Source organism: Hydractinia symbiolongicarpus, chromosome 8 (genome assembly GCF_029227915.1).
Source record: "Hydractinia symbiolongicarpus strain clone_291-10 chromosome 8, HSymV2.1, whole genome shotgun sequence".
In the NCBI taxonomy this organism is placed as follows: Eukaryota; Metazoa; Cnidaria; class Hydrozoa; order Anthoathecata; family Hydractiniidae; genus Hydractinia; species Hydractinia symbiolongicarpus.
In genome coordinates, this window is record NC_079882.1 from 9,387,973 (window position 1) to 9,415,223 (window position 27,251).

Consider the following 27,251-nt stretch of genomic DNA (forward strand, 5'->3'; position numbering starts at 1 on the left):
AAGCATATATTTTATGTGTTATTAGTACTAATATATTAAATTCTTTCTTGATCAGCATTTGGTTGTCAAAATTTTTATTGCAATTGTTACATTATCAGACTAATAAACTAAAATACCTTCTGGTGTGAATTTGAAAAATGTATAGCATATGTCGACATTGGAACATCAGTTTTGCAAACACAACATGCAAACATATCTTGGTTCAGTATCAGCTTACACAATTTATCTTTTTCGCAGGACTTGATATGTGGTATTAGACTTTCATGCGTCTTAAAAATTTGTTTACAGTTAGGATTTGGGCATTTGTAAATGGCATCCTTTAAGTTGTTGCACCACTGTGAGATCTGAAAAATATTGCCGACATAAGCATGTTCATGACATAAGAAAAACTCAATGTCACATCAGCAAAAGATCTCACATTGTAAAACAAATGAGATACCATTTTTTTTTAGATATTCTTATGCATATGCCAGTGATTGCACCACAATCTTTACTCTTAGTAATCTGATTGTAGAGAAGGACTATACATCAAAATTTTACCACCTAGTTCATCTTAAAAAAAATCGTACTTCCTATATAACTAAAAAAAAACCGTTTATAGTACATTTAACAAATTAACAAAATAAATGGGCATTCTTCAATGAACGCTTTCAAGGACAAGACACATAAGGAACAAAAATCTCCCTGATCTATCCTAATTTTCCTCTATTTCTGTTATCAATTTTAATGGTAAATAATATACAACCAACATCTGCTATTTCAAATCTGCACTCACGAAAAGTGGGAAATAGCAAAGGTTAAAGGCAGCCATTGTTTGGAAGTATTTGCAAATGTTAAATACAATGGGAGGCAAAAATATATTGGTATTCCTATTGGATATTTTAGTTTTTATTCAGAATAACTCAAAATAATAGATTGTTTTCTATTTTGGGTACGCAGCGATAAAAAATCTTTCATGCCAATTTTGTAAGGAAAAAACACTGAATGAAGTCTTCAAATGTAAATTCAACATGTAATGCAAAGACTGAAAAAGTGACTGAAGGGACCTAGAAAATAATATACCAAATTTCCGAACAGAATTCAGAAGTAAGTTATTGGAAATACCGAAGGGATTGTGGTAGTGAAAGGTAGTGGGTATTCAGGTGAATAGCAAATATTAATTGCGGTTTCTTTATTGTCGCGACAACTTGTTTTAAAGGAAAACTATGTAGCTAACCTGGCTTTCTATAGAAGTTTCATTATTTGAACTTGTACTTCCTTCAGTCTATGAATTAAAAAAAATTATGTAATGTTATGCTACAGTAGCAAAAGACAAATAAAGGTCTATACCAATACAATATACCTCTTCATTTTTGTCTGTTTCGTCAAGCATTTGACATAAATGTGACGCATATTCAGTGTTTGTTTTGTACTCAGTTTCACAAGAAACACAGAAATAAAGTGGTTTACAAATCGATGCATGGTGGAAGTATTTTATACCATCAGTGAAAGCCTTTTTACATTTATAATTCAAACAAGTCACACTTTCTTCTCCCTGAAGCTTTCTTAGATTTTCTGCAATCTACAAGAAGGATTAGATTTAACAGAAGAGAATATTTACAAACTTAAAAACTGACATGATAGAAAATGGCATAAAAGAATACAAAGCAAAACAGCATGTGCATACTACCAAAAAAAAAAAAAAAATGGTGGCCAATACCTCTTTATGATTTGTCTGGACATGCGTAATGTATTCGTTGAATGAAAGTGTCATATTACAAAACGAACATGGTATTTTATCCCTTTTCAACATCTCTGAGCAAAAAACTGATCTTTTAGAGCATTGTTGAACATGTTCTGTAAATCTTTCCAAAATGAAAAACCCCGAGTCACATAAAGAATTTGGACATCGAAGTTGACCTGATCTAACTTTATTAGACCACAAATGCAATGATTTCTAAATGTAAAAAAATCTGTTCAGAAAATGACACGAAATACACTGGGTATTATTAACAAATAAGACATTACCGTTATGAACAGTTCATCGTTAGCCTAAAAAAATTGTACGTAAATCAAAATAAAATAAAATTAATATAACAACATACACGAAACAGAATAACAACCAAAGTAACTTACTAGACATTCATGGTCTTTGTAAGTCTCATAAAGATTGAAGGTCTGATTACAATCTGAGCAGACAAGACAAGTAGGACAAACTATTGTATGTTTTATAAACTCTTGGGTGGTTAATGTTTTGGTGTTGCAATTGAAGTTTGGACACAAGAATTCGTTTTTGTTTGAAGTTAAAACTTCCATAAGCTATAAAAAAGAAATTATTCTATCAAAATTTTTGCTAATTTATTTAATCTTGCATTATTATGGCAGAAAAATTATGCATATCAGTGTATGGCAGAAAAATTAGGCTGTCATCCAGTGTTCGCAGTGGCCATAAAATTGGAATTTATTCTACATTTTCCATTTCATTAGACAAGCTAACTATATTTACTACAAAATATGAGACTTATAACCGATTTTATAAAAATTGTAAGGGAAAAAGATGAAGTTACTATTTGGGATTTACAACATTTCTGGAATATGCCCTGAATAAACATATGTATTTTTACCTGAGGATGTTTCTTATTCAAATGTTCATTGAAGTGTTCAAGTTTGATCAACTCATCATCCCATGGACAAAATATTCCATCTGAATTCCAAATATAAGAATTCATCTCTCCAGTTTTGCATTCTTTTAAATGTGAAGTCATTTTTTCAAAACATGAAAACTGCTTTTCACAGCCATTATTGGCACACCGTAATAAGCCAATTCCTAAATCTGACTGCCATTTTGTTTTTAATCCCTAAAGAACAATACGGAAGTTTGTGCACATTATATACTCTTTCTCAAATGAGAAAAATTCTTTCCAAGATGTGGAATAGGGATAAATTATATTTCAGGATGCTAGATCACCATGCTTGATCTCAACTATCAAATTTTAACTTTATACAAAAAAACATAGTATTGTTATTTAAGCTTGTTTATATTCCTTGAACTGCCTGCCATTTATTATTTTTATCCCAAACAGCAAATCCAAACGGGAAAATAATGTTTACCTTTTTTCTTTCTTTTTCCTTTTCATCTTCTCTTTGCTATACACAAAATTTCAGTAGAAATATTAATGAAATACAGACAAGGGCATGTTATTAATATCCTTTTGTTTTCCTTAGTCAACAAGTTTTTCATTTATTTCATCTTTTTTATTCACATCGGCATTTCGTTCACATGTTACCAAAGCAGGAAGGCAATGGTCTTAGCAGCATTTTAAAGTAATATTATTATAAATATGAAATTATGTAAACCAATGTTGCTAAGGGAATTTATTATGCTTGCCTATTTATTGGTTGATGGCCACTTAGTAACTGGCAACACCTTGTTAGTGTGCAATAACACGTAACTATATTAAAGGAGAACTACAAGAAGTTGCCATGACAGTGTTGCTGAGGATATTCTGTTAGATAAATTACAAGCCTGTCAAGTATTTTAGCAGTGCTGAGACCTGCTATCAAACAGAGTATATAAATAATTTTTATTAATAAAAAAGCATAACATTGAGCTGTTAAACTTACTTTTTGTTGTGTTATGCAACTACACCTGTGTTGGAGATATTCTTCACCAGACAAACAATTTAATCCACAATTTTCTATGGGGCATAAAAACTGACCAGATCCACTTAGAGACAAGAAAATCTAAATACATGTGAAAGATGATATTATTCAAGGTATATAGAAACAAAAATAAGGCAGCTCTAAACTGCTACCTCTGTCTAAATAGCTGCAAAATTAAAACGAAAAAATAACAATCGACGAAAACAGGATTTTAGACTTTAATGATAAATCCTATTTTCTTCAATTTCAGTTGTTATTTTAGCTAATCAATTAAAAAAAAGGAAGTTGTGTATTTTCACTCCTCACAAAGTAGACTTTATATTGCATACCTCATTATGCTTTTGCTTGTAATGCCGTGCAAATGCAGGAATCCCAATAGATGTATCACAAAAACAACAGGCTATCTTAGACTGGAAAACCTTCTTGCGTATTTGATCGTTACTTGGGTAAGACATAATATGACTATGAAAGTCAGAAGGTAGGTAAAAGCTTTGTTTACATTTTGGATATACGCAATTCCATATTCCTTTCTTTACACCTGACAGCCATTTATCCAGCAAGTTCTAACAAAAATAAAAACAAATTATATAAGAATCACAGTGAGTCTGTATCTGTTCTTTTAAGGGAAACTATAATGTTTGATAATTATGCTTTAAGGTGCTTTAAGTTAGAGTTTTATAACATTTAATATTATCCTCTAAAAAAACATGCTTTATTTAAACGCACCTTCTGTTAAAAACCAAAATATTTAGTAAACACACTCTCTAAATGCCCCCACCCCCCGCCCCCCCTAGACGACCTTAATATTACCTTGTGCGTTTTTATGGATAAATGGATAAATACAAATGACAAGTGTTTAAATTGTTCTTGCACAAGTTATTTAAATGATTAATATAATTTTTTTTCCTTAACAAAGCGTGAAAACTTTTCACAAATCTTTTTTACTGTATGATGAAGTTTCAATGGGACATGTTCAAGTAAGACACTTCCCTCATTTTTTTTTCCTTGTAAATTCTGATTGAAGATTAATCGTACTCTAAAGCTTTGGCTTTTGTGCCAGGTAAAACAGGTAAAAGATCAACCAACTTTGTTTCACAACAACAATGTGAAAACAAATTCTTCCGGAAGATTCAACAAAATCAGATATTGAAAAGCCAAATGCTACCTTCAACCTTTTGGATAAAAGTGCATAAGAAGACGATTTTATTGATATTATTTAGAAAACCTTTGTAAACTAAAAAAGCCTTGTATAAATACAAAATTGAAATTTTTAAATAAATACCTTCCCCTTTCAATGAACACTACCTCACGAGTTTAACTACATTTATTGCATATAAAAAACAAATATTATGGATAATTTTTGGGGAACTAGTAAGAAAAATTATATTATTTTTTATCATATTTATGACCAGTTTAGTTGCTATGTTGGATAAGGCAACCATTAAATTTGAAAAAACTGATGATAACAAATTTCTCCATAGCTCCAGTAGGTCAGCTACAAAAGAAAATATTTCTTGAACACTAACCCCATGAAATGTGATTACAACAAGAAGTACACAACACTTTACATGACAGATAAATTGGTAAATTTGTACAGGTAAATTTATAATTTAGAGTTCGCCTGCATCAAGCTGGTATGATCAAGCTTCTGCATCTAATTAAGCTTGACTGTCCTTTTTTTTAAAATTAATTGCAGCTTTAAAGAACTAAAACTGGTCTGACATTCATGAAGGTTATCAAAAAAGGTAAGAAAGATCAATTCTTAAAATTTTAAATTAGTAGCTTTAAAAACAGTTTACACTGTAATTGCTCTTTCTATCTGTCCATACTGATTTGTCTTTTCATATTTTATTGCTAAAACAATGATAAGGTAACTCGGCAATAAGAAAACATATATCAGAGCAAGAACTTTATTTGAACTGTTTTACCTTTGTGTCATTTGAAGAGAATGTAAGAGGGGTTTGATGAATAAGCTCAGTATCCTAAAAAATTAAACTAAATACAACACATGGTAATAATAACAAGATCTAGAATGTATTAAATGTTTAAAGTCATTAGAGAGCTTTCAAAAAGTACATTCACCCAAATATAAGCTATTTTTAACCTCCCCCCTTACCACCTGTTCACAGTTAAATCGCTCCTTTTTCTGTTTCTTATTTGTTCATTATTACATAACCCCCTTCACTCCCCTCCCCCCCTCAGGGCAAATGCACTTTTTGATTGCCACCTTAGGTAAAGGGGTTTAAAATTAATACTAGAAAAAAGTTACTACATATCACCTCGACAGATTGAATACTTTTAACTGGTGCAGATTTTCTTCTGTTTTTCAGTCTTGGCACATTCCCTGAATGCATACTTTCTTGAACTTTTCTTTTAATTTCTTTATGCATCAAGCCTCGTGTTTTATAAGCATTTGTTTTGGCTGCCAGTATATTGTTGAACGAACTTTCCAGTTGATCTGAAGGTATAACAATTGGAGTACAAAGTCCATCCTGCACTCTTAAACTTTCAATGTCACTTGTCTCATTTAGAAAGTCAATTGACGAGTTAAACGAATCTTCATTTTCAACAGCTTTTAGATTCTCTCCAGATGCTAGCTTAGCTGATGGTTTCACTCTGCCAGCTCTTCTCTTAATTCCAATCCCAACATTTGAAGAGCAGGATTTTGTTTTCTTGATTTTATTCATATCATTATGTTGTGGTGGCGTGAATTTAGAACCAACTTCCAATTTATGGAAACTAGATGACTTCCTTTGTTCTTTTTTGAATCTCCTTGGTAAGTCAGTTACATCCCCATCATCAGTATCAGAAGCTTTTAATAGGAATCTATTTCTTGGCTCTTTCTTTTTAGTAAAATTGCACGCTAAACTTTTATCAGCACCATATCCAACATTAGACCTTTTTTTTCCATGTTGCAAGAAATTTGGTTCCGATGCGAATGCTTCAGTAAGCACCAACTCTCTTTTTATAATACCTTTCTTTTGTTGGTGTTTTTTCTCTGTCCCGTCACAAGTTATGGCATGCTTTTTCAAATATTTTAAAGATTTTGATACACTGCCACACTGATCACAGCAATACAGTGGTTTACATTCAATAGCGTGTTGAATATATTCTGCTCCAGTTTCTGCTGTATACATCTTCTTTTCAGCACATTTAAAATTTGGGCATGATATGCTTTCACCAGATTTTAATAAATTCACGTAATTGACAATCTGCAGAAAAACAATTACTTACTACAATAATATTTCAAATCGTCTAAATTTTAGGCTGGATGTGCCTGTTTCCTTTTTTTTCTATTTTTCAGCCTCAAATGTTCTAACTTGTGTTCACCCGAAAAATAATAAGAATTACTGTTGGTGATAAGATTGAGAGAAATAGATAGGAAGTTATTTTATTGTAAAAAATTTTTTTATTACATATAAAAATCTGTTCACAAAAATCATTTTGTTTTAATTTTGGATCATGTTACTTTCGTTTCCTATCTATCAATGAATTAAGGCCAAGTATGTTCTCCACATGTCCTCAATTTTTGCCAGAATATCAGCCATAACGTTTAGGTTCTTATAAAAAACGTGTAATGTTACTTGTATATCACAATCCGTGTGGAATGAAAACAGGTAATAAATAACATTAAGTAACATATTAACAACACTCAGGTTAGCATGTTCACACGAAAGGCGAAAGCTTGCTGAAAGATATATTTTGGATGGTCGTAGATTTTGTCGTTCTTATTTTTTAATACCTTAAAAAACTGTTCTACCAACTATTAAGTAACATTGTATTTTCTTCTCATGACCTTAGGAGGTGTAACTGTTGGCCTGCAGCATTCCCCCCTCTCCCCAGTTAAAAAGGGTACTTGCTTCACTACTTCCAATCAGCAGATGTTTTAGAACAGACTTGATATTTCTAATTTAAACATACTTCTCTATGATAATCTTGCATATGCCTTCCAAAGATGGTCCAATTGACATTTGTCAAACAATATGGACAAGTAATGTGTTGTATTTGATTAATAATTTTATCCAGCTTTGCTTCTCGTTGCAAGTGGGCAACAAAATGATTTGGTACAAAAAAACGCTGCTTACAAGATGGGACTGGACAATTGAATTTCCCAGCTTTAAAGTCTTCGGCCCACTTTTTAATCACAGCCTAAACAGGTAACAAAACAAAATTTTTGATAAAAACAAAAAATGTAAAATCACAAAGCTGCTACATTTACAAAATTCCTACCTGTTCTTCCTTGGATGATAGTTGAGGTCGTTCATTAAAATTTCTCTTTACATCAACTTCTTGTTTACTAACTGACATCTGAAAAGAAATACATATGTGCAACATGAAACACAATAAGCAATAAACAAAATTGCTTGAAATAAAATCAATACCCTTTTTTCCATTTTTTCCTTGCACTTGTGTTGCCTAAAAATGTTACATGTACGGTATTCCCTATTACAAGTACTGCATAAATACAGCGGACGACATAAAATGGAATGCTTAACATAGGCTTTACATCCTTTAAATGAAGCATCAAACATTTCCATGCACTGGTAGTTGGGACATTCACATGATTTTCCACGATGGAGAGATGAGAGTACCGACACAACCTAAACCAATTTAGCTATATGTCAATATAACAGCAATACAATATAGAGTACAATGCTCACTTGGAAGTACTTTAAAAAGGATGTCTAGCAATTGTTGTGGCAAGAAAATTGTGTTCAATGTGGTCAGTTAAACCTTGAAAGGGAAGGTCAGTATGTGTCATTTCCATTAATTCTTTTACCTTTAGAAGATCCCAGTCAATTAGGATATATTAATCGGGATAATAGACTAAGTCAGAAAAAAAAGAGACAAACTATAAAGGTGCCTTTCATTTTTAAGAAACAAAACAAATTAACTCACATCCTTATGTGATGTTCTCCAATGGGACTTTAATTCCTCGACTTTAAGTAAAACAGTACAATGTGTGCATGGTACATTTCCTCTGTATTTACCAAACTTGCAGTCCCCGAAAACATGGTCAGCCAGTTCAAATGATGTAAAAAAAGTCCACGTACAACCATCAAAGGGACAACGAAGTTTGCCCATACGTATTTGTGAAAACCAGTCGGACAGCATTGCCTAAAATAAAAATTGCCGAATACCTTTAGTTGTGTTGTTCCTACAACATTTTACAACACTAATTAAAATTATCTCTACAGTTATTACCTGTGACATTGACATAACTCCTGATTGCAACTGTATATCCAAACTTCCACTTGTCATATAATTTTATTTTTTCTAAACGTAAACATTTATTAGCAACATGAAAACAATCCAACATGTAATTAGATTAATGTTTAAACCATCTTCATTATGACAGAAATTTTGTTCCTATGTATTATCCGAACAAACTAGTTCATGTATGAAAATATTTTAACCATATGCAAGTGTATGTTTTCGTCAAACATAAATAATATTTAACTGTAGTCCCTATGACATATGTAAATGTCATATGATCTGATGCGAGATACACACTGTTAAGATGTTAAATATCTCTTATAACTAATACCTGTTTTTTGTCCGGGTGTAATTTTATAGCTGTGCTACAGACACAAATGCGATATATGAACGACAAAAACTCCACTTGAATACAAAAAATCTTTACAAAAAAAATTGAGAAGATTGGTCATGTAAATGTTTTTTTCACAATTACTTTGTAGCTCCAGTTCTTTTTTATAATATAAATTAACAAAATAAGATGATTTTAAATAAAGGAATAATATATAAAATAGTGTACATGATATATATAAAATGTGTAGAAAAAATATATAAAAGGTTCAATCCACTATTGTCTGTATAGTCCAATCAGACAAATTCTATTAATTTATGTAACCTTCTCGGAGTAGTACGGCCTCCTTCTCAGTGCAAAGATGTGTCTTTCCAGAACCACCAAATATCCGATTGTAGCTGTTTGTTACCAAACCAGTTACATCTGTCTTGTTTTCATTCCACTCAAATTCCATTGAAAAACCACCGTGCATTTGTGGAATTTCCCAATAAAAGTAAGTGATGTCAACATGTGGTTCTAATAAAATTGAGATGGCAGGTAGGATAAGATGATGCTTTTTTATAAGAATCTCAGTGCAAAGCTCTGTACGTGAGTATATCAACTCATGGAAGATTTTTTCGATATTCTTTAATTTCTCTGCGCTAATGTTCATTTTATATTTCGGCTTTAATAAATCTTTGTATTCATCTGACGCGTTGGTGCTTACATGATCTAATGCTAATCGACCTTCTCCATCCTTTAATGACAGAACAAAGTTGTTTGCTTTGATTTTCTGAATAATTGAAAGTGGTGCATTGTGGTAAGCAGCATGGTGAACAAAAGTCCAAATACAACTTGGAAAAGGAGACTTTTTTCCCTCTGTTTGAACATTGCAAATATAGCCATCATAATTATCAATTGCGGATAAACATTCCATCCATTCACTTTCTGTAGAGTTACTTGATAATTCTGATATTTTCAAGATATTATCCTTTATTTCTTCAGGAAAAGAAACATCATTTGGATAGTCTATAGAAACAAACATTGTCTTTACACTTAAAAAAAACACAACAAAATTGTTAATTGGGTCCAAACTTTCGTTTAGAGGAAACTGATATCGTGCAAGAAAGCTTAGTGAACTAGGCTAGGAAACATGTGGAAGACCAATCAAAAAGTGTGTTTAGAATTCTGACCACAGAAAAATCGTTTAAAACCCAGCATAATTGATTCCACCTCAACTATTTCAATTTCCTTGTGGTAAGAAAATATATGCTGGGTCTCCTGGCTACACTTAACAAAAAATTCTGTACAGATTTATTTAAAGATTTATAATGGCTTTTAAAATTGCCAAAGAACAATAATTATCATAATTTTAGATTCTCTACTTTAGTCTTATAATCAACCTTTCCTTGATTAATTCTTTTATAAAATATCTCTGGAATCCAATACTTATTCGTAATAAGTAAGCAAATGGTGAAATAAAGCTGTTGTTCAAAAAGGAATTTTAATAAAAAAAGTGCTTAAAGACTAGAATTGGAATAAGCTTTAAAAATAAAGACAGAAAGATTTCAAAACTATGCAAGTTTAGGTATATAGGGAATTGCTGCATATATACATAAGTCAAAAATAAATTATATAACACTAGAATGTGAATGACTGTAAAATTAGAGACACAAAAAGATTACGAAACTATGTAAAGTTAGGTATGTTGCTGCATATACGCACATACAAAAAGTGGTCAAATTTATACCCTCATTGGCACACACAAAAAATTAAGCATGTCAATGTACATTGTTTTTTTCTTCAAAATGTATGGTTTAATACGTATATCATAATAGCTTATCTAATTTACACTGTTAAATTTCAATATTTGTTTTGAAACCAACTAACTTCATGAGCTGAATATACATTCTTATTGCAACGAAAAAAATTTCTTCACTAAGAATCAACACTCCATGGCTCCATTGCTCTTGAACCTGATTGTGTGTCGCCATGAAAAAGAGACTAAGCGATTGCCATAAATTACACAAAACAAAAAAAAAGAAAAGAAAATGACTGAATAACTTTAAAGATTATTATTTTTATATTTTAGTCAGGGTTAGAGCAATTGGTAAAGCAAAACATTATGCCTGTGAAGTAAAATTGTTGAAATTAGAAAGTGGATAACTATATATTATACAAATGGCTAAACCATATGTAAGGAACAAGATAAATAAAATGACTAAATGCTGATTATATTTATAAATATCATATATTCATTAAATGCACAGTATGAATAATTATATTTTAAATGCTTTTATAACAATAATTTAAACTAAGATTTCATTTGTGAAAATAAGACCAAAATATACAATTTTAACACCAACCAGTCAAATGTTTAAATTACTGACAACAAATTGTAATAAATTATAATAATGCAAATAATTACACAAAACCTTCTTCAGTTAATGTCCAATTATATTCTGTACACCGATGGGTCTGACCTGATCCACCTACTACACGACACCAACTTGATGTTACAAGTGCATCAACATCTGTTTTGTCTGAGTTAAATTCAAAGGAGATGGTAAATCCACCATACATTCCAGGCACCGCATACCAATATTCATTCTCTTTGACAATTTCTTCTAACAAAACAGCAATACTTGGGAGTATCAGATTGTGTTTCCGTACTAAATCTTTAGCACGTGAATTTATAACAGCATGAAAGGATTTCTCGATGTTGTTTACTTTACTGGTATTAAAATTTTTGATTTTGAAACTAGGCTTATAAAATTCTTTATATGAAATGTCGCATGTACTTTTAATGTGATCTCTTGCAGTTAGACCCTCAAAGTCTTTAAAAGACATTACAAAACCTCTTTCTTTAATCACCTTTAGAACTGAAACAGGAGCATTGTAATATGCAGCATGATGTAAAAATGTCCAACAACGACTTGGAAATGGACAATCTTCTCCTTCTATTGCATTACAGAGGTAACCATCAAAGTCGCTAATAATATCTAAACAGTCTAGCCAAGCATGTTCGGATGAATCAGCATTAATCTTAGCAACAGTATTGATATTTTTTTTTAATTCTTCTGGCAGATTTAATGTACAACAAAAAACATTTTCTCTTGCAAACATGGTGTTTTTGTTATGCTTTGTTAGTATAACTAGATAAAAAAAATTTAAAAGTATACACTTTTTAAAAGAACCTAGTTTACAAGAGCGTTGGGGGTTGGATAAAATGCTTCTAAGATTATAAAAACAAATATTAGAATTAGTAAGAAAAAAATACTTTCAACCACAAATAAGACCCTAGGCTAGGAAGGTGTTAAGACTAGTTTGGCTAGAACTTTTGAGGCACAAGTTGTTGAAATTTTATTATTTAAAATTAAGGTCGCAGTAACCAGTTTAAATGGATAAAAAATGTCAGTTTATACTGTTCCGTTTAAATTGATTGTGTATTCCCATCTTTGTTTGTATGACAAGGTGAGCAGTGTTTATAAAAGTAAAACAAGGAGAATTATTGGATGCTGTTGAGAAATTAGGCCAAAAAAGAGTGTGATAGTAGAATTTAAATCAATCCTGAATACACAAATTCTTCCTTCATTATAAAAAACTTGGAAGTGAATATTTTTATAAATATTTTTATGTGGACACCATACTTAAAAAAAGAGTGCTGAGAACTACAAAATTATATAAAAACTATACAAATTTATTATAGAGTGATTATAACAACATATCTACAAAAATTTGCTTCTTTATACTATACGAACTATCAAGATATTTGCAGCTATATACATTAGGAAAAAATCTTGCATTGAAAACAAATTGGCACCAAAATTACTATAAATTAAAAAAAATAAGAAAAAAAGCTACGAAATTTATCTTGTGCGTCTCCAAAATGTTTCTGTGAGAAACAAAGTTATTGCACTTTTTAGGAACCCTCACAGAGAACTTACATAAAAAAATTGTTCATACAGTTAAAATGAGCTTAATTCTACATACATTCTTTAACTACTTAAAATAAAAGCTGTTTGGTAAATTAAATATATAAAAACATTCAGTCACAAGGGACGGATTTATTTAAAGGAGCTACAAATCTGTTTAAGTTAGATTTCCACCATTAGTGTTAGCTTGGTTTATATCAATAAATTACGGAAATCAAATATATGGAGGGTACTTTTCTGTCATTTTCAGTTATATTTGGATTTCTAATATGGGCTCATCTATAAAGGACGCCTGCACCTTTGGGGAGGGGTAACAAAAATGGAGATAAAAGCAGACAGGGGAAGGATGTTCAGCCATAAGTAGACATCCTTTATGTAGACATTTTTTGTATTTCTTGTTGATTTTGTTGTTGTTTTTAACATAAGATAACACTGTTACAAGTCGTTTGTTATCCACCTACATAAGAAGCATTTTAAATAGATGATTATTAATAGTTTTTATTGTCCAGGGAATTTTTCTGCTTTTCCTGTGTAGCTCTACAAGCTTCAAGTAATGAATCAATTTGTGTCTGCATGGGCATAGGAAGGTGTAGAAAAAAAACGGATAGGTGAAAGGGAGAGGGTAAAAAATGGGAAAACTTGCTTGCACGTCCTTTATGGATGGCCCCTTTTTTGGATGCTATTTTTGTCTTTAGTGCTCATACAAATTTTCACAAACTAGCTTGACCTCTATATAGGTTACTAAATTCAAAATCCAACAATCAGTTTTGTAGCCCCTTTAACAACATTCATCATCATCATCAACATCCTCATCATCATTATCATTCTTGCCATAACGTCCGTTTTCCATGCTAGCATGGGTTGGACGGGGTATATTTAGACCCTATGTATACCATGTTTTTTAGGAACACAACATTTCTATTCGTAAAAAAAGTACATAATTCTACATTCGCCTGTGTCTTCTAAAGTAACATTGTTTTCAGTACAAAGATAAGTTTCACATGATCCTGCAGCAGCTCGACACCAGCTGGTTGTATTTACCGCTTCCACATCTGTCATTTCATCATTATACTTTAATTCTATTGTAAACCCTCCAAACATTCCTGGCACAGCAAACCAAAACTCCTCTGTTTTAACCGCCTTCTCCAAAAGAACAGAAATAGTCGGAAGAATGAGATTGTGTTCATTCACAAGATCTTCGACACGTGAGTTTATAACCCCATGAAATGTTTTCTCAATTTTATTCAACTTTTTTAGATCAATATTTTCAATCTTAAATCTAGGTTTAAACAAGTTTTTATAAGACGGAGAAGCAGTACTTTTTACATGATCTATAGCCATATGTCCTTCTGCATCTTTTAAAGACATAACAAACTTTTTGGCTTTAATCTCTTCAAGTACAGATATGGGTGCATAATAAAATGCAGCATGGTGTAAAAATGTCCAACGTCGACTGGGAAATTTATTTTCCTGTGAGTGTAGTTCGTTACAAATATACCCATCATAATTATCAAGTGCAGTCAAACTTCCAAGCCATTCACTTTCGCTTGAGTATGCATTTAAGCGAGAAACTGAATCAATAGCATTTTTCAAACTTTCCATAAAATATAACTTTCCATCAAACTCATTGCCATTTGCAAACATATTCTGTCCTAAAATATAAAACAAAAATGCTCTGGAAATAGTAAGTAAACAAATGACTGTTTTAAAGTTCGTGTTTAATATAAAATACAACAAAATATAATATATGTTAATTCAGAAAGAATTAGACAAGTTTACCAGTAAAGAGAGACGTTTATATTTGCTCATTTTACAGTGTATTTACATTTTTCATGAAATAATTCAATAACAATATAAAACTTAAGTTCTTTTCAAGGAAATAAAGCCAGACAGGGGATTTAACGTCAAATACAAGTCCAGAAATTAAGCATGCAGATAATCCTGACACAAAGACTTCCATAGAAAAATAAAATAATGAAAACAAAATCATTGTAACAGAAAAACTTTATGTAAAAACAAAACATATCAAAAATGAGACTTTTCATGACAATAAAAGCAATTTTTTATAATTAAATTTTACAAGGATAGAAAAAAATTGCTAAAAAAATTTTTTTGACCACACAAATTTCAATTTTTTTGGACATTTGTGATTTTGTAAAGGCTGTTTAGACTCACAAAACAAAAGTTTGTTTACTGGCATAATTTTTATGCAGGATCTGATGAAAACTCAGAAATAAAATAAAATACTACAGAATTAATACAGTAGCGGAAATACAAAAAAAAAATACAAAAAATATATCAATATTTTTAAACTGAGAAAGGAACTCCCCATAAGTAAAATGTGACTATACTGCTGATATCAGTGATAAGAGCCTAAATTCAATACTAAGAATATACTTATACAAATTTAAGTAAGAAAAATTGCAAAAGCGAATCAAATGCTTTTAAAATACTTGTACATGGTATAGGAAAAATGCAATGTATTTTTATATAAATAGTTTTAAAAAACATATATTTTATATATAAATGTTACAAGTTAATAAATTATAAATTCATTTATATATAAATAATAAACTGAAAAATTGCAATTTATGGAAAAATGTGACAAAAAATGACAATCAGGTTGTTTATTTGAAAGAGGCGAAGTTGTATATAGTGAAGATGATATACAATTTCTTAGCACACAGAAGAAAAGATATATTACCATCGTTAATAATGACATACCCAATATGATCAAATCGTGTTGGTTACGTCATGAATATTTGATCGGAGAAAATGGAATATGTGGGAGATAGTACACAAATAATTTCTTGGTACAAGACATAAAATTCATTGAACATTTTAAATGATAGAATTTTACGTAATATCTTTAATAATGACATAACCAATATGACCAAATGCTGTTGTACGCTGGTGTTATTATTGTAAAATATATTTCATTCATATACATTGTAAAATGACTAACTGAAACTTAATCCTGTCCAAAGCAGCCAATTTTTTAACTTACTCTGTGTGAGTAGCTTGAATACAGCTTGGCTTTATTCAAATATAGGAAAAGTATATTAATAATTTGCTTTAGATTTAGAAATAACTAGATAACTGACACAATAAACAGTAAATTGTACAATAATTTAAAATAAATCATTATTGTGAACGAGTGACATAAAAAAATTGCTATATGAAAATATTTTGCCATGTGCGTATATTTAAACAGGTCTTTCGACCTTGAATTTAAAAGTGAACTTTTTTCTCTTTCTTCACTAAAGCCCATCCTTCTGCTGTACATTCATGTAACTGTTCTGAATAACCAGCAAGTTTTGATGAACTTCGACACCACAATGAAAGTACTTCAGTTTTACTTTTATCCAGCTGGAACCAGTAGGTAAATCCACCATGCATGCCTGGCACATCGAAATAAACTTTATCGAATGTTGAAATATCTTCTAACAGAACTGACAGGACTGGTAAGATTAAGTTATATTTTTCAATCATTGTTTCGATACGATCTTGGATAACAGCATGGAAATTCACTTGGATAAGCTTTAACTCCAGTGGCAGAACATTTAACTTATAAACAGGTGTCAATAGATCTTTGTAATCTTGTGTCATAAATGGGTCCATATGGTCTATTGGTAACCTGCCTTCACCATCTGGCAATGACAAGGGATATTTATCAACATTCATAATTTGCAAAATATACAATGGTGCTTTGTGAAAGGCAGCGTGATGGATAAATGTCCATTTATGACTTGGAAATGTATTAGAATCATCACCAACTGGAACATTCCATATGTAAAACTTAAATTTCTTCAATGAAGCAAGACATTCTAACCATTCCTCCTTCTTTGACGTTGATGAAAGCTTTGCAACTTTATTTTCAATTAAATATTGAATATGATCTGGAAATTTGAGATATCCAACCCACTCCATTTTGATATCCCTAACAAATGAAGCAAAGCATATTATATATACATGTACCTTTGACTAGTAATAAAAATGAAACAATTGTATACACACTGCCACAATTTAAAATATTTTTAACAACAGTCAATCTACATTTAAAAATTACATACTTCTCAGTTTAGTTTCTCAATCTTAATTGGGCGTAATTTTTCTCTTGCAAGTGAAGAGTTCCTTATCACTATTTGGAAGAAAATTTGTCTGAACTAAATTAGTATGTTCAACATTCTTTCCTATCCTCCTATAATCGCTATATATTGTCCAAAACTAAGAATACACAACCTGGCGAAGCTTAGAAATCGTATGAGTTTGTTTTAAAATAACGATATAAAATTATCGTATTTTGCTTTAAAATAAAAAAACCTTAAAATCACTCTATTTTGTTTTAAAATGATGAAAAACAGTTGTATACACAAAATTTCTTTTTCATTGTGCCCTAGAATCCCTGAAAGTGTTTTCAATTAAGTTTTTAAATGAAAACATTTGTTTAGAGTGATAAAATTCCAAAGTAAGAGCTGTTACATATGGGACAAAATTTTACTACTTGGCAGGACTAGAATAACAATATATTGATTTCTGGAATAGATTAAGGTGGAAGTCATTTAAATATTGAAAACTGTATATCTGTAGAAGGTTTTACCATAGAAATAATGATTTTAAAAAAAACTTTTTTATTTTATTTTTTTTAAAAAATTTGGGCAAAATTCTTGGAAACAACCCTGGAGTTTAGAAATTCTTGTTTTTTTTTTGAGAACATTGTATGACATTTTTAGAAATCACAGCCACATAAAGTTAGTAATCACCATATTTTTTCCAAAAAAACAAATATATAAATAAGAAAAGATTACTTATTTTGTGTACTCTAGACTTTTCTTAGAGCAGCAGTTTCGTGTTTATAAAAACTGTATATTTACTTTTTTTCCTAAAACACATATTTAGTAAAGGCCAACCACCATTTTAGGTTTGCTGCTTTACCTTAGGACGTGTGTTACTTTAGCTAGTTATATTATTCTTATTTGGTAAAACTGTTTTATATGTAGCTATAACTAGCTAAGCTAAGTGAAGCTCTTCCCAAGCACTAGCTGTTGATCTTCTATCTAGGCGATTACTAATAAGAATCACTTGGTGGTGGGGTTTTAATTGTGTTGAACCAGTATCATTAGTAATTTGTTGTGTTTAGTAAAAGTGGTTTTCCATAGTGTTGAGTTGAATCAATCACACTAATTTAGCGTTGCGTTATACACAGAAAGAACTATTGTGAAGATAACCTACAGGTTAGTCTTTTATATATATATATATATTCCTAGTTAACAATGGTAGCAGAGGAATAAAAATGAAATGTCAAAAAGTTGGGTCCACCACCACCATCATTAGACAAAGAGATGAGTTACAAAGATTGAAAAGAAGGAAGTGCAAATATGGCAAGCACTGACAGAACTAAAGGCAGAAAAACAAGGGCAAGCTATATTCATGGGCTTAAAAGGAAAAGCTAAAGAATCAGTTCTAGAATTAGATATTGGACAGATAAGTGCAGCAACTGGAGTAAAAGCCATTACTAACAAATAGGACAAAATATATTTAAAAGATGAGAATAAAACTGCTTACCTAGCTTATGAAACCTTTAAAAGATTTAAACGACCGCCTGAGATGAGTATGAATGACTATCTAATAGTCATTCATACTCATAGGATCCAAGGACATCATATGGTACTTCTTGATGGAGTGTTGGCATATAGAGTTCTACTAAGTGCCAACCGTACACCAGAGCAGCAACAGTTAGCAAGAGCAACTTTAAATGAATTACGGTATGATGCAATGGTACGGCAGTTAAAGAAAATATTTGGGGATACTGTGGCTTCATTAGGAACAAATACTGAAGTAAAGATAGAACCAGTTCTTCAGGCAAGTGCAGATACAGTTGAGCAAAATTACTTCACTCAAAGAGGGGGATATCAACGCTCAAGGTTTAGAAGAGGAAGACCTGCAGCTGCTTCAAATCAGAGATATGCAGGAAGAAAAACCAGACCCAACAATAGAAGAATGAATCCACCTGATCAATCTGGAAGTCTATCAAGATGCAACTTTGCCAATCTATATATCACTGAACTTTAAACTGTCCACACTCTTATGAGAACCAGGAACCTGAGGATGTTAGAAAAGATGATAGTCATTCTAAGGTTACTTTTTTTGCAAAAATCAGAGAAGATGAAATGCAATCTCTGGCCGGTGAAACCCTGTCATGTGCAGCTTTAGACTGTGGTTGCACAAAGACCGTAATACTGGTAATACTTGGTATCAATATTTTATTGATAATCTTCAAAATGATAGATTGCCCCCAGGTTGCCTTTGTTTGTGCAAGTACAAAATCAAGAAAAAGTAAGATTATCAAACTTCATCGTCAATTTTGCCATCCAAGTGCTGAAAAATTAAAATCTCTCATCAAAGCATCTAATTCCTTCTTAAATGATCGAAGTGAAGTTATGAAAGTCATCGATGAAATATCAAACTCTTGTGAAGTGTGCATCAAATGGAGAAAACCAAGGCTGCACCCTACTGTTGGCTTACCAATGTCATCAGAATTTAACCAGTGTGTGGCTCTAGATGTTGTGCAACTTTCGCAATCATTATGGTTTATCCATATCATAGATGTTTTTACCAGATTTTCATCAGCAAAATTGACAAAGACGAAAGACAAAAATGTAATAACAGATATTATTTTTGAAATTTGGTTAGCCCGATTTGGTCAACCAAGAAAATTTCTAGCTGATAATGGTGGAGAATTTGTTAACAAAGTGTCTGAAGAAATGTGTGAGACAACTGCAGCTGAAAGTCCTTGGTCTATGTGAACGACACAATGGTATGATTAAGGAAATGCTGAAAAAAATTATTGAAGACACAAAATGTACACACAATCACGCACAGTGCAAAGAATTCTTTATCAAACAACAAAGGATTTTCACCAAATCAACTTGTTTATGGCAAAAATCACGACTATCCCTGCATCCTCACTGATCATTTGCCAGCTATGAATGACACAGTTTCAAGTAAAACCGTGGCCCATAACCTTGCTGTAATGCATGCATCACGAAGAGCCTTTATAGCAGCAGAGTCTTCTGAGCGTATACGAAGAGCATTGAGGCATAATGTTCAGTGTTACAATGATGAGCGATATATCAATGGAGATAGAGTTTTCTATAAGAGCAAAGACAGTGAAAATGGCATAGTCCAGGCACTGTAATTGGACAGGAGAATAAGCAAGTCCTTGTAAAATATGGTGGAAGTTTTGTTAGAGTACACATGTGTCACTTGCAGAAGTTTGACAAAGTTTTGCATTCACAAAAACCTTCACAAGACACGGAAAGGAGCACTGAAGTGACAACTACACAAGTGAACAATTGCATTCCACTTGAACGCGATGATGTTTTATGGTGAATGTGTTGGTGCAGATGATTTTGCCAGTAACAATACAGAAGAACCAGAAAATGAGAAAACAACAAATTTACAAACAACAAAAGAAACAACATCAGACGGTGCCTCAATGAATAAAACAACAACACACAAGATATCAACAAATGAAATCACAACCAATCAAAACGTTAGCAATTCGTCAACAGTCCCAGGAATACCAAAGTTGAAGACAAAAATTATTTACAAGCTAACTTCCGACAGTGAATGGACAAGGGGATTAGTCCACAGCAGAGCAGGAAAAGTGAGCAGACAGTATGGTTTAAATGACCAAAATGAAGACACAGGTGAAACAAATTGGTTATATTTCAAGAGATGTGTGAGTGACTGGCAACCTGTTGTTGAGACAAACAAAACTGAAGAAGTACTAATATCGACTCAAGCAACTGTTACAGATGAGATCCTAAATGCAAAGTATAAAGAATTAGCCAATTGGGAGGACAACAAAGTTTTCTCCACCATAGAAGATAAGGGTCAATCTGTAATATCCACAAGATGGGTGGTCACAACTAAAAATATAGAGGGATACAAAACAGTTAAAGCTCATTTGGTCATAAGAGGTTTCGAAGAAGAAGAGGTCAAAAATCTGACTAAGGACTCCCAAACTTTTCCTAAAGAAAGTCTTCGCATTGTACTTACGATGTTAGCAACCTACGATTGGGAATGTCACACCTTAGATGTCAAGACGGCATTTTTTCAAGGCAACAAGAGTGACAGAGAGGTTATCATAAAGCCCCCAAAGGAAGCAAATACAACAGGTGTGTTTTGGAAACTAAATAAAGTTGTACCTTATTACATGTAATTAACGCTGTGTGGTTATTAAGGCAGTTAAAAATAACAGGTCATTAATTAACGCGGTTGCTTGAGAAGACCTAGTTTAAGTGTGTGGAAATTAACGCGGTTAGAGACAAGTTTTGACAATTTTCATGTGACTAAACATTTTTTATTCAACAACAATTCAATGTAAAAGTTAGTAGAAATGTCTACTCCATAGCATCGAATGGGTTCAAATGAATATAATTTGTACCCATTTTCCGAGTATTTTCAACGGCGGCGGTAATACCAGCACTTTGTCAACCATTTTTTATAATACTAACTCTTTTCTTTGATTGGAGGAACTCGTACGCCTCGACAATCATTTTGGCATGATACGGTTTCAACGTAGACAACTTCAAATCTACTTTGATTAAAGTTATGGCAGATACACATTTTGAATTTTTCACTGCACTTAGAGGTTTTAATGTTTACTGCAGCACTGTTAATTGGGAGCCGTATGTTGGGCACAAAAATTAATTTTAAGCGTGAACACAATAACAAGTACGATAATTTTGCGGTGGCTGGACAAGCACTCTTGAGAGGTCGATTAGGAGAAATAATTGTTAGACACATTCCTAGAGAACTTTCCCGTTATACTTGGTATGCTATGGCAGGAGGAGCGAAATTCAAAGCTTTTGTTAATGATGCAAAACAGAGGCCATCCCCATTACTTCAGGGTGGGCTTGAAATACAAATCAAAATGGAAGTAAGCTGGTTGAACAAACAAAAACTTTCAATTTACACAGCAAAAGTTGCAGAGGTTCAATATCCAATGTATTTGGATTATGTTGACAGCCCCAAAGCTATCTTGGAAGAACTTGTTGGCCATGAAATCGAAGATTCAGATAACGATGAGGAAGTGGAAAGTGACAATAAAGAAGAAAGTAATTGCGAAGAAGCTGCTGAAAACTGTAGTGACGATGAATGTATGATTACTCATTAGTTATGATTAGTATTTCTTGTTCGTTTTTTTTTTATGATCAAAAATTAAGGGTGGTTTAATTAACACGGACCAGAAATTAAGGGCAGTTTTTATTAACGTGGTTGGAAGTCAACCGCGTTAATAACCACACAGCGTTCATTTCGTGTAATAAAGTATACTGCCTTGCTGATGCTTCAAGAGCTTGGTATCTACGTGTGAAGGAAGAGCTAATCGACTTGGGGTTGACAATGTCTTTATTTGATGAAGCATTATTTTATTGGATTCAAGACGACTGCTGCCAAGGACTGATTGTAATACATGTTGATGATTTTCTATGAGGAGGATCCCATGATTTTCAAGTGAAGGTCATTTCGCCTATCAGAGAAACTTTTCTCGTTAGATCTAAAGATTACTCCAATTTCAAATATGTTGGTGTCAATATACAACAATCTAATGGTTCTACAAACTATGACCAAAAGAACTATGTGGCAGGTATGGAACTGCTCAAGATGCAAAACATAACAGACAGACATAGACAACTATCACATGAAGAACAATCAAACTTCCAATGCATTGTGGGCAACTAAACTGGATGTCATCACATTCAAGGCCTGACATTTCATTTAATGTGTGCCAGCTAAGCACAAAACTAAACTGTGCAGTAGTTGATGATGTCATGAGAGCCAATAAAGTGGTAAAGAAGTTGAATTTGGATCCCAACATTTCCTTGAAATTTTGGAAGCTTAAGCTTCCATTACAACTGACCTTATATTCTGATGCTTCATTTGGGAACCTTCAAGATGGTAGCTCTCAAAGTGGAATTTTTATTTTCCTTAAAGGTGTTGAGAATCTTATGGCACCTATCACATGGCAGTCTAAGAAGATTAAGAGAGGCGCATAGCACCCTTGCTGTTGAGACACTAGCTTTTGTTAATGGTATTGATACATGCATATGGGTGAAGAATGTGATAAATGAAGTGTTAAATACTAATCTAGAAGGCATCTTATGCCATACAGATAACAAATCATTGTTTGAAGCTGCCTATTCAACAAAGTCTTTGGAAGACAAACGGTTAAGGGTTGGCTTCCCTTAGACAGAGTATCAATCAGAAAGGGATTGAATTGAAGTGGATTTCTACCAAACATCAGTTAGCAGATGTATTAACAAAACAAGGAGCAAATAGCACACTCTTAATGAATGTGCTACAGAGGGGTCATGAAGAATAATAGCGACCAATTAAATGTTGAGTTATGAAAATTTGAATTTTGTGTTCAAAATTTTTTTTTGAGTTTTTATCTTTTAGAATTTTTATGATTAAATTCCACACAAGTAATCACACAAAGAAAGAAAGATACATGTAGTGATGACTTAACCAAGACTAGTACAGTAGAGGGTTTTGGTTAAAGGCCAGTTTTGCCCCAAGACCACTGTTCTAAGCGAGTAGGAGTCGCTAAAAATTCCTCTCACATTCGAATAACCAACTGAACGCCAAACTGAAAGAAAATAAAGGGAGATTGTTGATCTTCTATCTAGGCGATTACTAATAAGAATCACTTGGTGGTGGGGTTTTAATTGTGTTAAACCAGTATCATTGGTAATTCGCTGTGTTTAGTAAAAGTGGTGTTCCATAGTGTTGAGTTGAATCAATCACACTAATTTAGCGTTGCGTTCTACACAGAAAGAACTATTGTGAAGATAACCTACAGGTTAGTCTTTTATATATATATATATTCCTAGTTAACACTAGCTGAAAGATTTTTTTTAAATTTCAGCTTAGAAAATATTTAGCTAGCTAACTAGGTAGAGCTCAACCAGTTTTATGAATAACTTTTTTTATAGACAGAATATAACAAATTATGAGTTTGAAAAATAGAGATGTAATTGAGTGGTTTAAGACATTAATTGACAGGTGTGTTCAAAATGTATGTGAACAGTTTTGCACCAATTTTCTGAAAGATCGGACAATGTTTAATGATAAAAGAGTCTTTGATAAAATTAAGAGAGTCGTCCCCAAGGATTTGGTGATACTGCTTTTTCGTTGCCTCTTATTGCCACAGACGTTTCTTCTTCTGCTACAAAAAGAAAGGACATTAATGCACAGCTTCAAAAATATTTGGAAAACCTACAGTCCTTAGAAGGAAAGTTAATTCAGCATAAAGTATGCGAGGAAGGGTGCGATGATGTGTTTTGAAACAGTTATGTTATTAGTTTCATCAAATTTTAAAAAGTCAATGTATACTGTGCAGTATGAAGGAGAAGATGAGACGTGAACTTCCCTCTTCTTGTCAAATAAGAGAATGGGGAACTGATTATCATTTCCTAGTTTTTTGGTTTATATATGTGTATATATTAGTAGTACATTCCTAGTAGTTCCGTAGTTTCTCTTACTCCTTTTAGTAGATGGTTTTTTCTTATCAATTTAATTTTTCTATCTAGGTGATTCAAGAAATATATTGGCCAGTGTCTGTCTGATATTTCATGCTGCTACATCCTTCCGTATGTATACAACAAACTTAGTATGAATTTGTGATATTTTGGATGCACCAATGATTGTATTGGATGTAAAAGTGGTTCTTGGATCCTTCATCATTAAGCGATTTTTAATTTTTACTATTTGCGTATATACCATTTACAGAAACACTGTAGTATAATAGAACAATAACTTTTTTACTGCTAATTTAAAAGTATCTGCATTATCTTATGTTTAACGCAATGACTGTATTTGTACAAATTTTGTTTACTCAAAAATTAGGATTTACAACTTATATGAAGTCTGGTCTGCAAGATATTATTGCTCTACGGCTTTAGCCAGTAGAAGTTTAAAATAGGCTTCTTTTTTGTTGCCGTTTTTGCTATCGAGACTAGTGAAGCACGGAAGGGTACCAGTCTAGTGTAGCAGTATATATGTGAATTAATAGTTTTTGAGTGTTGATAACAGAACTAACTTGTTAAACGGTACGAAAGGTACAAAAACTTTTTATTTTGACAAATCATTTTGAATTATTAATGTATGTTTAGTTAGTTTCGCCATTTTCACAAAGCTACAACGGTAATTTGTTAATTTTTTTGTGGTCTGAAACTTTATGAAGCAAGATTTGTATTTGCTTACAAGAAGTTTCAACAGGCTAAAATTCGTTTTAAAAAACGAAATAAATAAAAAAATTGTTTTTATTGATTTTCACATTTCATTTATGTTTCATAAGATCAGTGTTTACAAACTTGAACTCATTTTTTACATTCATATTTTTCTTTTCCAGTTCCGTATAGATATAAATCAGTAATACGCCGTAGAAATTCTTGCCTAAACAGCTTTGGAAGTTCTGTATAGTTTCTTGAAATAATACATGTTTCGGCAGTATTTTTATAGAGTGACAATTTTGAAATCAGTATTTCTGGGGTTTTTTTATTATATTTGGTCATTTCTATAATGGCAGAGTTGTGTCATTATATTTTTATTGGGTTTGAAGGATATGTAAATTTAAATCAACGTTTACCGAAAATTTGAAGTTTTTTAAACATTAAGACCAAGACATAAATTTTTATGGTATTGAAATAACGTATGTTTACGCAAATCTGGTTATTCCTAATTCTAGAACAAAAGATATGAGAATTTCAGTTCAGGCTATTTTTCGTTAAAACAGACTTTTTTATACCTCGGTTTTTGTGCCATTTTGTTTCCCTTTTTCCTTTAAATAAACTTTTTAACTAGTTGCGGCACAAACAATAATTTTATGTAAATTAAATTGCAGAAACTTAAATGTCGGCTGATAACAATATTCAACATTACAATGCTAACAATGCTAAGGATGAATCATGATGGGTTACTTAAAATATTATTCTGTTACTATTAGTGTTTATTTGTGTACCTTGATGATAACACCAAATAGTTGATGTTTACCTAACAAACTAGCTACAATGTGACAAAAAACATTGCCAAGCGACTAGAAATTTTTCCACAAGTAGATGTAGCTTTAGGGGACGCACAAATATTTAATGTTAGAGTCAACGGACAATTTCTGACATACAGAGTTGGAAAACCAGAGTGATATTATATGCTATAAATATTATATGCTTGTTATCTCCTCACAGCCATTACCCACCGTTATTTGTGTGCATTGCTTTAGAATTCTGTCGACAGTGCCAAGGGTCCTGAGAACTAGTTTAAAAAAGGATGCTTATAATAAGCAAGGTGCAAAGTTATCAGTAAACTACTTGGTGGCTGTGTATGACTCCACAGATTTGCCAATCTTTTTAATACCAAAGTTTGTGTGTGTCTCATTACTTGCAGTACCATTTCGAGACAGACAAACATTGTTGTTTTAAGAGTTTTATCAAAACATATGTATATTTACATATGTTTTTAGCCATTCAGTTTGGTTATGCTTGCAAAAAAATGTGAACATGGCCCATTTTTATAATTGTTCCATGATCAGATTTAAAAAATAATTTTTTGAGGAAACATTTTAGCCGAGGAGATTTGATATAACCAAATGGTAGGTTAAACTTGTGGCTGCTTAATCAGTTACGTTATACCTTACTAATTAACTTTTTTTGGTTATAAACCAAGGCGATCAGTTGAATAGCTACATAGCTAAGCTAAGGATAATTGAGAACCACCTTCTTGTTGTTTGACCCGCACCCGAGAGCCAGCTAGCTAGCTATGCATACTGAAAACAAAAACGTATGCAAAAGTCAAGTATTGTTAGGGAAAAATGGAGATTTAAAAAAATTCTTACATTAATATTGAATTTAGACACTTCAACACCTGTTAGAAAAGGAAATGTTGCACTACACTAACAACAAAACAGCGCCATGTTAAATTTTCAGCGACATGCCTAAAACGTTCCTTAAACGCATGTCTACGCTGTTATTAACGGCCCGAAAATTTTACTTCGGCCGCTATGCTGAAAAAATCGGGATAACCCGAGTGTTGTTACGTGCAGTTGGCTATTCTTCAGGAATCACAATTTACAGTTTATACCT

The 27,251-nt window shown here is 32.1% G+C and overlaps 2 protein-coding genes across 3 annotated transcripts in view; both read right to left on the minus strand.

Moving 5' to 3' along the window:
• The window catches only part of LOC130655083 (uncharacterized), a 33,014-nt gene extending 24,022 nt beyond the window's left edge, over positions 1–8,992 (minus strand). Inside the window, exons 1-17 of one of the 2 annotated variants that reach the window (XM_057457785.1) lie at positions 8,848–8,992; positions 8,542–8,760; positions 8,025–8,243; positions 7,873–7,950; positions 7,564–7,791; positions 5,922–6,854; positions 5,571–5,624; positions 3,972–4,205; positions 3,604–3,723; positions 3,091–3,126; positions 2,604–2,837; positions 2,116–2,298; positions 2,008–2,031; positions 1,700–1,936; positions 1,343–1,561; positions 1,217–1,264; positions 117–344 (exon numbers count right to left, since the gene is read on the minus strand). In XM_057457785.1, the coding sequence (XP_057313768.1) occupies positions 117–344; positions 1,217–1,264; positions 1,343–1,561; positions 1,700–1,936; positions 2,008–2,031; positions 2,116–2,298; positions 2,604–2,837; positions 3,091–3,126; positions 3,604–3,723; positions 3,972–4,205; positions 5,571–5,624; positions 5,922–6,854; positions 7,564–7,791; positions 7,873–7,950; positions 8,025–8,243; positions 8,542–8,760; positions 8,848–8,904 (3,351 nt within the window). In that variant the 5' untranslated portion in view covers positions 8,905–8,992. The remainder of the gene's footprint in view (positions 1–116; positions 345–1,216; positions 1,265–1,342; positions 1,562–1,699; positions 1,937–2,007; positions 2,032–2,115; positions 2,299–2,603; positions 2,838–3,090; positions 3,127–3,603; positions 3,724–3,971; positions 4,206–5,570; positions 5,625–5,921; positions 6,855–7,563; positions 7,792–7,872; positions 7,951–8,024; positions 8,244–8,541; positions 8,761–8,847) is intronic. The other variant, XM_057457786.1, reaches the window with a different exon arrangement.
• Positions 8,993–12,324: 3,332 nt separating this feature from the next.
• On the minus strand, positions 12,325–27,141 carry LOC130655086 (uncharacterized). The gene is made up of 2 exons (XM_057457789.1): positions 27,005–27,141; positions 12,325–17,044 (listed from the first exon to the last, which is right to left on the minus strand). The coding sequence occupies exon 2, from the start codon at positions 14,746–14,748 to the stop codon at positions 14,023–14,025; it is 726 nt and encodes a 241-aa protein (XP_057313772.1). The 5' UTR covers positions 14,749–17,044; positions 27,005–27,141; the 3' UTR covers positions 12,325–14,022.
• Between the last annotated feature and the right edge of the window lie 110 nt (positions 27,142–27,251).